General features: G+C 42.1%; 1 protein-coding gene across 3 annotated transcripts in view; it reads left to right on the top strand.

The window, feature by feature from the left end:
• Pde4b (phosphodiesterase 4B) overlaps window positions 1-9,701 on the top strand; it is a 428,051-nt gene that overhangs the window by 317,176 nt on the left and 101,174 nt on the right. For all 3 annotated transcript variants that reach the window (XM_028784635.1, XM_028784642.1, XM_028784648.1), the window contains 3 exons: window positions 536-572; window positions 668-738; window positions 8,841-8,890. In XM_028784635.1, coding sequence (XP_028640468.1) covers window positions 536-572; window positions 668-738; window positions 8,841-8,890 — 158 coding nt within the window. The remainder of the gene's footprint in view (window positions 1-535; window positions 573-667; window positions 739-8,840; window positions 8,891-9,701) is intronic.

Below are 9,701 nucleotides of genomic sequence, written 5' to 3'. Positions count from 1 at the left end.
AGAGAGAGAGAGAGAGAGAGAGAGAGAGAGAGAGAGAGAGAGAGAGAGAGAGAGAGAATATTAAAAACAAAAAGTAATGGGATTCCCAGACAGAAATCTGTGTTTAAATGGTATTAAAGCTGTGGTTCAAATCAACAAAAGCCAGGAAATATAATGTTACCCTTTATCCAGACTGTTATCCAGACTGTTATACCGTTTTTTTTCCAATGCGCAGTGTGCCTATGGGCAGCCCTCGCTTTGAGTTTCCTGGCACAGGCAAGTCAAATCCACAAGTCAGTTTGAATTATAAAAATCTGGGCTTGCCATTTAGTGGAACCATGTGCCCCAAGGACACAGCCTTACTCGCCAAAGCTTTTAGACAAAATCACACAGTTAAGGGTGGGAGTCATGAGTTAGGTGCTGGTTTTCTCCTTTGGGTTCCTGGGCTCCTGCCTTTCTCCCATAACAAGTAGGTCACTAACACTGATAAACTTAGTGTAACATGTATGTTGAAGTTAACATTCATCTGTTCTGCCTCTTTCTCTCTTTTCACCAGACACGGCGATGACCTGATTGTCACTCCTTTTGCTCAGGTATGTAGGTATCAGGCTCACCTGAACTTCATCGCTGGTGGGATTTTAAATGCAGTCCTTTGATCCTAACCAATTTTGAAACGTTCTCCTTGCAGGTTCTTGCCAGCTTGCGAAGCGTCAGAAACAACTTCACCCTGCTGACAAACCTTCATGGAGCACCAAACAAGTAAGCCCTGTTGTTTTTCAGGGTTTTAGTTCTCTCCCACAAAAGCACAGAACATTGAAGGACACTAGACACAAACATTACCTAGAAATTTGCCCTACAAACTAAGTCACACCACAAAAAGCATCTGGAAATATACAGTCAAAGGGCCATGATGTTCACTTGTGTTGCAAAGATTATCATAGCCTCAGAGGGTCATAGAATCCATGATCTTGGTAAGGGTTAGGAGAGGGCTGCAAACCTATGCATTCAACCTCTGTTTTAGAGAAAGAAATCTTGAGTGCTCAGGAATCTGGCAACTACCTTGTGAATGTATCATGGGTTAGAGGAGCATTGGATCTGTGGTTGATTCTCTTGTTTTTCAGTCAGTAGTTACCACAGCATTATCTATATTCAGTCTTTGTGAAGCCATCCATCCATCATTTGTTTGGCTTCATCCAGATTCTGATGAAGCAGATGGTGTGAAGCACAGGCGGAGCCTAGTTTGAACAATTATTCTCCTCTCTCTGTCCTGTGGTTTATACTTAAGTAAGTCTTCTTGCAAGAGGAGGTTGCATACTTCTGTGGCATCTCTCCTACCCTGGTCTCTCTACTTTTCTGCAGGCTCCCACCAGAGTGCATTATCTCATACACTATTTGTGTGATCATGCCTATCTCTGGCTTGGACACTGTGGACCACTTTGGGGATGAAGTGTAGATGCTTTTACATTGTATCTAAGATGCCTCAAAACCCAGATTAAGTTAATGTGATGGAACATTGTTTGTAGTATCTTTAGAAAAAAGTAATAGTTGAGCATTCCTATCGAAAAATCCAAAATTCAGATTTTTTTGAACTCTGATACAATGCCAAGAATGAAGAGATCTACATCTGCCCTCAAGTGCTAGATAGCTTGCACATAGTTGCATTATAAGATTATCACCGGGTTGTTTGTGGAACATGCATGCAAAGCAAACAACTTTTCGATTTCAGTCTTGATTCCCTTCCCTAAGATTTCTCACCGTGATTATTAAGATATTCCAGAATCTGAGACATAAACAAAGAGCAAATATGAAACATTCAACACTCAGGGACACCCAGCCAATACGTGGAACCTAGAGATTTGAGTTTGGACCTGTGCTTCCTGTTTATTCACTTATTAATCCATCCCATGAATATTTATTTCATACACACTATTCATTCATGCCTGCATATACCTAACTGCACAAATACTGATCATTCACTTTGTATCAAGCACTGATGATCTCACAGTGGTCTACACAGACAAGGTCTCTGCCCTTTTGTGGCTTATGTTCTAACAGGAAGTACTGGTGATTAATCAGTGAGCAGTCAGATCATATCTCTGGCCACATGGGCTGGAGCAACTGAGACCCAGGAGTTTTCTATTTCTCTCTACACTGATTGTGGGCTCTCTCTACCTGAATTGTCTCTTTATATCTGTCAATGTCTGATTAGTCAAATTCTGACAACTTTTATGTTGATTGTCATCTTTCTCAGTATGCTTTTGTTCCTGCTAAGCCTACCTGAGTGGTCTCAATTTGGCCCAAAAGCATGCTAATGACCTAGCATACTGTCTTCATGGGTTATTGCCCATCACTAGATATGTGTGCATGTGTTTCTGAATGAAGAACTATTGAAGATAGATCATTAATCATTTAGAAAATTTCTTGGAAATTTAGAAATTTCTTTACCCTTGTATGATGTTCTCCATGTAATTGGTTTTTGGGACTCTTCATCTTGGCCACAATAATTACTTCTACTGCTTGGAAATCATATAAACAAGTTAATTGTTAATTATCTTTTCTGGGTCTTGGTTTCCTAAACCATAAGATAAGGTTGTATGAGGATTTAGTGAATTAATATTCTGAAAGCACTCAACGGGCCTATAGCATAGTAGCTTCAAGCTATTAAAACTGATAATTCATCTTACTGAACTTAGAAGGGTTTTCATATCAATTATCTCAGCAATGATCTCCACAAGAAATCTTGTGACAGATATTATTACTTCCGCTTTACAGATAGGAGTCAAGGTTGAGATTAAATGACCCAACTATGGTCAACCACACAGCTTCCAGTGAGCAGCTGTTCTACTTGAGCACAGCATCCCAACTCCAATGGTGTGCTCCTCTTATTCATGACTCCTCCTGGTTGCAGAAAAAGCCCTTGGATGGATTGAATGTTTATGTAGGAGCAACGTATGAATCAGAGAAACTAAAAGCAAGCATTAACTAAGCCAGTCTCTTTAGGAAGGAAATCCCAGGTCAGAATGTTACAGGTAGGACAAGGAAGAAGTGATGAGTAAATTTCAGAAGCTTCTTTAGTATAACCATACTTGAGACCAAACTGATATGTTGCACAGATCCAAGTAGACATGGGGTACACATGATACTTTCAGTGATATTTTTTAGCATGGGTGTTCCTCCTCTATCAGTAGGATTAGAGACAGCCTAACCCTGATAATTAATACATTGAAGCTGCATTCTTAAGAATTGGATCTTCAGATAGCTATATGTTCTGGATTACATGATGCTCTAGGGATCAAGCATCTTAAGATCTTAAATAAATATCATATACAGAATGGACCTAGAGGCATTATCACTCTCAGACTAAGAACCATCTCTCAAACCATAGCCCCTTGTGTCACATTTGTCCAAGACAAGCCATATTTATAAAAGAGCGTATGTCTCCAGCAGTTAGCCCTTGGCTGATCTTCTGCAAATCCATATCTGTATTTTATAGAGTGAGCCTTGCCATTTATTTTTAGACTTTTTGATTATCTTATTTTGAGATAGGGTTTCCCCCTGTAACCCTAGATGATCTGGAACTTACTAAATCACTGTTCGGCTCAGGCTGGCCTTGACCTCGAGGCAATCTTCCTTTCTCTGCTTCTGAAGCACTGGGAATATAGATATGAGCTACTATCTCCAGCTTGATCTCAAGTATCTCTATAATCAGCATCAAAGGACAAAACTTCAGGAAAGGCAAATCCTCTAAAGCTTCTCCAATAGAGTCTGAGCGTATTTCTGTGAGGTTCTGGCTACGACCTGAGTGTTGGGTTTAAGCTACAAATGGACCAGTATGGTAGGGGTAGGTTGGAGAGCTGAGGGTCCACTGATACACTCCACTCTACTGCTGGGGAGTCAGTGCCCACCAACAAATAAGAAAAGAAAGCGAAGATAAGATTTTCTACCAGAGGTGCACATGGCATACAGAGAGCGTTCCTCCTCCCACCCACATGCATTAACTTATGTTAACAATTGGAGCTGTAAGATCCATGGAATTTAGAAGTTGCTTTCTGGGATATTTAACGTGGGTTCCAGGGTACCACTCCCTGTCTTGAATGTAGCATTTAAGCAGTAATTATGTCCTTGGAGTGGTTTTCATGAGACATCTGGCTAGTGTGGTTTATTATGTGAAAAGGAACTCCCACACAGAACTATACTTCGCCTAACTCACGGTTTCTTTTATCTTTTGGCTCTTTGCTCTGTATAAAGCGGCCCATTGTCTGGCTGGGCTTTGCCACCCAAAGGGTAAAAATCTTAAAATTTCTGCCGAGGAGGTTTCCTTTCACCTTAATGAAATGAGGGACTGGGTCTGTATTTCTTGGCTGCAAATAAAAACCTACACTTCCGTTGTCCCAGGAGTTAATTTTGAAAACTGTAGCTTTCATTTGGGGTTGTTAATCAGAGACATTTCCTTGAAGTAGTTGATGACTTCCAAAAGACAGATAGAGCCTGCTCACCACCCAGTATCCGAGATGGCCTCTTCCATCATCCAGAACAATGACTGAAATGTGTGACATATCAGTGTCATACAAGAGAATCACGTCATCTTTGCATTCACAATCCTTCAAAGGTATAATTTGACCAGAATGTACATATTCTTTGAAAATTAATAGCCATCTCCTTTAGTGCATACCTGGAATGCCTTTCAGAGCTTTGTATATTTTGGCATGGGATGTAAATTAGCTGAGAATCATAAAATCCTGAACACTCAGATATGGAAAATACCTAGCCAAATTCCGTCCAAGAAAGTGAAAAAATATATGTGAGCCCCTCACACAGGACCTCACACACTGTAAATCATCAGGAAATGGTAGTTACTGCCTGCTTGCCCCAAGTGAGAAAGAAACTGAGGTTCGGTGAGCTACCAGGGGCTGTATACCAAGAAGGTGCCAGAATCTGGATTGGGGTTAAGATTCCTGGCTTCTGTTGCAGCCCAGTTCTCTTTCCACTACACAATTCAGGCTGAAATCATTAACTACTGTGGCCACAAACTTTCCTTGTTTCTATCAACATCTTAAGCAACCAGGTAAAGACCTTCCTACCATTCTTTTTATAAGTTGGAGACCATAGGAAACCAGGCACCAGATATCATTTCTTTTCCCTTGGGCCCATGAATTTTCTGGCTGCCAATCTCATGTCTTACTGACAATAGTGTGGTTTCCAGAAGCCATCCATTCATTAAAGTGTGCTGAGTCTCCTTTCTGGACCACTTTTCAGGAAGAAGTGATAAACCAAATAAACATGGCCCTTGCCTTTTCTCCCATACAGGAATACTTATCTGAATGAACAACTTTAAGTAAAAACCATACTTTCGCAAATTAACTTCCAAGACAAAAGAATTTACAAGAAAGAATTAGATGATATGAATAGCTACTGAGAAAGTAGGTATTTCTAACATTTAAGAGGTCCTAGTTTGTGATATTCTTTCACAAAAGCCTCCTGGGCAACTCAGAAAGCTGGGTAGGACAAAAGTTCAAAGATGCTATGAACCCATTGGATATGCAATGAGATGTACATCACTCCGATGCCATGCCAAACTGCAGGAGCACAACTAGGAATGAGACTTGGTCTTCCCTTACATTCTTTACTGCTGTGCTGAGGAGACAGATAGGAAGATGGGAGTTGAACTACAGTACAACTGTACAGTCAGTGTAGGGAACTACATAGTACAAGTGAGGGCCACTCATTCCAGCATAAGTGCACATGGTATCAATATAGTCCCAAGTCATACAAAAGAGTCAGCCTCTAAGACATATGTCTACAAAGTCACAGCAATAAGAGAGAGCATGCACAGCAGTCTATGAAACAAGACAGAGCACCAAGGCACCGTGAGGGATTAGAGAGAGGTGGAACAATTTTCAAATAGGAATATGGTGTTCTTTGGAAGAAGACTTGTAACCTTCAAAGGTACATGATGTTTAGCCCCAGCAAAAGAATGGCCTGAGCATCAGCAAGAAAGGAACAAACTGAGTTCAAAGCAAAGGAAGAGGCCCACCTGGGCCTGAGCAAAGTGTACATCAAATTTTCATGCATCTGTTTATCTAGCATGCCACTCAGTGAATGTTGGCATATAAAGGCTTTCTCGGGTAACATCCTAGGACCCAGTAGTCAACAAGTCTTCCCTTGCCTACATAAAGTTTACCTTTAATCTAGGGAGTTATGTATCAAACCCTAATTAGACCGTTCATATTTTAATTACAATTTTGGAGTTCAGCAAGGGAGAAGTCTGAAATGTATGAGAGCACACAGCCAGTCTGTGGTCTGAGATGAACTATCAGGCACAGGGAAAGTCTAGTGATAAACTAGAGATGTATGGTAAGGGCAGAAAGCCAAAAAGGCTTTGCATGCCAGGCTGGGGAGTTTGGAATGGAACCCTTCAATTTTCCTGAAACAAAACAACAACAAAACAAACAAAGCAAAACAAACAAAACCCCAGCTCTTAGGATTAGCACAGGAGTGTTCAATGAATGGTATAGTGAAAGTATAGGATCTAGCACTTTGGATTCAGAAAGACTTGGCTTTGAATATTTCCCTGCCAGTTGGAAACCACCGTGTGTGCTCTAGCATGTTCCTCCTGTCTCCTGATCCCTAGAGTTAAACAATAACATTCCCCATGGAAGAAACTAAGAAATGTCAAGCACGTGTCCAACGGAGAACAGCAATCTTGCCATGAGGATTCCCCTACCCCATCATACATGACAATCAGATGCCAAAGAGAATATTGCTCAGCATCACCCAGTCAGGCCATTGGTGGTAGCTACGGACCCTGTCCATGGACTTGTAACTACATAAAAAGTGCACACAGAGGTTCTCTTATCCCCAGAGGAAGGTGATATCTGGGTGATATCTCTGCCCATCAAGCAGGGGCTTCCTCAGCAATGGCCTTGCATGCTTTTCTCCATCATTTAGAATTTGGCCTCTCCCTCAGACCTGCCTATGCATGAGGATGCAAAGAAGACTTTAAAATACAGATCCCTAGGCCCTGTACCAGACATAGGAAAATGGACTCTTCAGAGATGGGGAAGGTATTTATTAAATACCTCTTCAAATGAGTCTGATGTTTGCTTATGTTAGAGCTTGTTAGAATCAAAGCCTGTGCCCTGGCTGAGTAGCATTCATAACACACCAGTTAAAGACACAATTTTTTTAAATGGTAGATAAAAGACATTTATTCATTGTAGCAGCATTGAGAAAGAAGCAATTCAGTGGCACCCTCATCTCTCACATATACACAAAACTATCCTCAAGCTCCTGACAGAAACGTTAGATTAAATAGAAGGCAAGAGGGACCCATAACTAAAAAGTTCTGCTCAAGCTGTGGTCCTGCCTATTACTGATCCATCTATCTCAGCTCCAGGTCTGACAAGTCCTCAGCATGGTGTGGATCTCTTCTTCTCTTTCCTGTAGGGAAAATCCTAATTTCTTGGAGTCCATTGTCTCAGTAGTCTAAATGTCAAAGGAATGGGCACAAGTGTCTGTCTTTAGGATACCTTCACTTATGTCAAGACACTTAGATTAAGAACTACTGGCCTACATCTCTTTCTTGATCATCAACAACATCTTGTCCCTGTGGGACAGTGAGATAGACTACTGTCAGGGCTTCTGAAAGGGCATCTGAGACCATCAGAGTTGGCAACATCTGAGAGCTTGCTAGAAATGCACGCCTATCTCTACACTGCAAGTCACTACATGGGACCCCATAGGCAATGCTGACTGCAGGTCACTTCTTTGAAACCCTAGAGACAGGGCTGCTTCTGGTCCACTAAATCAGAAGAGCAGAGGCAGGCTGGAGCAAAGTATTCTAATATGTCTGGTAGATTACTCTGATGCACTCTGAAGTTAGAGGTCACTATTGTATACTTTCACAGGGAGGGCCTCCAGCAATGCACTGGAAATCTGGAAGAGTCTGATGGAGAAATTCTGCCAAGCACCAGAAGGATGATGAGACCAGCAAAGGGCTGGAGGGTGACAGGAAACAAGAAATAAAAGCTAGTTAAAAAAGACTATGAGATAGTATATTCCCCTAACCCTAGCATTGAGTGGCAGAGACAGATTCCAGAGACTTGCTGTCCAGTCAGCCTAGCTAAAAAGACAAGTTCCAGCTTCAATGGGAGACCCTGTCTCCACCCATGCCTACACAGACAACCACGTGTGCACACATGTGCACTCATGTGCACACAAAGATATACCATAAACACACACAAATAAGAGGCCTTGCACTCTTAGTGGAATACTCATTGGCTTGTTTGTTTCATTTGCCTTTTGGTGTAAAGATATGATGGAAAATAACACCCTCATTTCTCCATGAAAAGCCAGTGCCTTTAGTTAAGAAACTCAGGCTAGTTGCTGTGTGTGGCATTTGACAAATGATTTGTCCTTTCAAACGTTTCAGTTGCCTGAGGTGCAAATAACATAGGTCCTGAATTGACACATCTCTAGGTGTCCTTCTGTGACTTTCTGTCCTCAAAGAACTGGGAACCATGCTAACTTCTGGACAGAGACCTAAGCAACAGTCTTTTTCTGAGGGGCTCTTCCAGAAAGCCTGAAATGGAGGGGCTGGCAAGGGACCTGAAGTAAACAACTTCCTTCCTGGGGAGTTGTTGCATCCTGATGCTGTGCAGAGGGAAATTCCAGGCCATCTGGATGTGAGAGAATTGCAATCATCTACCCAAGTTCCAGGAGCCTACCTTCTGATGATAGCCTTATGTCACTGGATAGCTCATTAAGCCCTGGAAATCTCCTGAGGAATCAGGGATCATGGAAGGGTGAGGGGGGGTGGGCTTTTCAATGCATACTCAGCCTCTTTTTCTGCTTCTCCACAGGAGGTCACCAGCGGCTAGTCAGGCTCCAGTCTCCAGAGTCAGCCTGCAAGGTAGGCTTCCTCCAGAGATCCATCTCTGCATTCCAAAGCAATTATTCGAGACTGTTATTAGAATAACAGCCTTTATATGCACACTGTAGCCCTCAGAAGCATGTTACTTGACAACTTTTTTTCCACAGTATATTGGACCTTTACCCCAAGAGAAGCCCAACTAAAAATACTTCGAAACAGAGTGCCCACTGTGCACCTAGGGTTTCACAAATAAATGTGTAGTAGTCCTGCTGTTTCCAGAAGTGGAGGCAGACATAGGTCAAGAGTGCAACTTGACCTTAGCTTGCTGACCCTAGTGAACTCCAGGAGTGCTAACCTCAAACATTCCCCCACAGGGTGCCCACATTAGCCCAAGGTCCCCAAGGTACATTAATGGGTTTCCTCTTAGTATCAGCTATAGCTACAAGTTGCTCTGCATCCTAGCCAGGTGTGAAACCAAAAGTTCTTTCTAGGTCACAAAGCATTTCTCTTGGAGGTCATCCAGCTTCATTCCTCTCATCTTTCAATTATGAGCATCTGCTCTTCCTGTGTATCAAAATCCACTGAGAAGAAGGGCAACCTCTGAGGAACACCAGAGAGATATGTCCAAAATGTATTTGTCACATGCAACCACTTAGATGACTTTGTTGAAGTCTATGAGTTCCTCTCCCTTGAACCTATCCCATTCTTATAGCACGGGAGTTCAGCAAGACACCACTAGACACTAAGATACACTGAGCCTGGTCCTCTGATATCTAACCTTAGTAGTCCCCTCCTCCATACTGAGATACTTCCCCCTCAGATGTTGTGTTCTGTTAGTATGACGCCCATA

The sequence above is a fragment of the Grammomys surdaster genome, unplaced genomic scaffold (genome assembly GCF_004785775.1).
Source record: "Grammomys surdaster isolate TR1022 unplaced genomic scaffold, NIH_TR_1.0 100, whole genome shotgun sequence".
Lineage (NCBI taxonomy): Eukaryota > Metazoa > Chordata > Mammalia > Rodentia > Muridae > Grammomys > Grammomys surdaster.
This window is presented reverse-complemented; position numbering and strand designations above follow the sequence as displayed.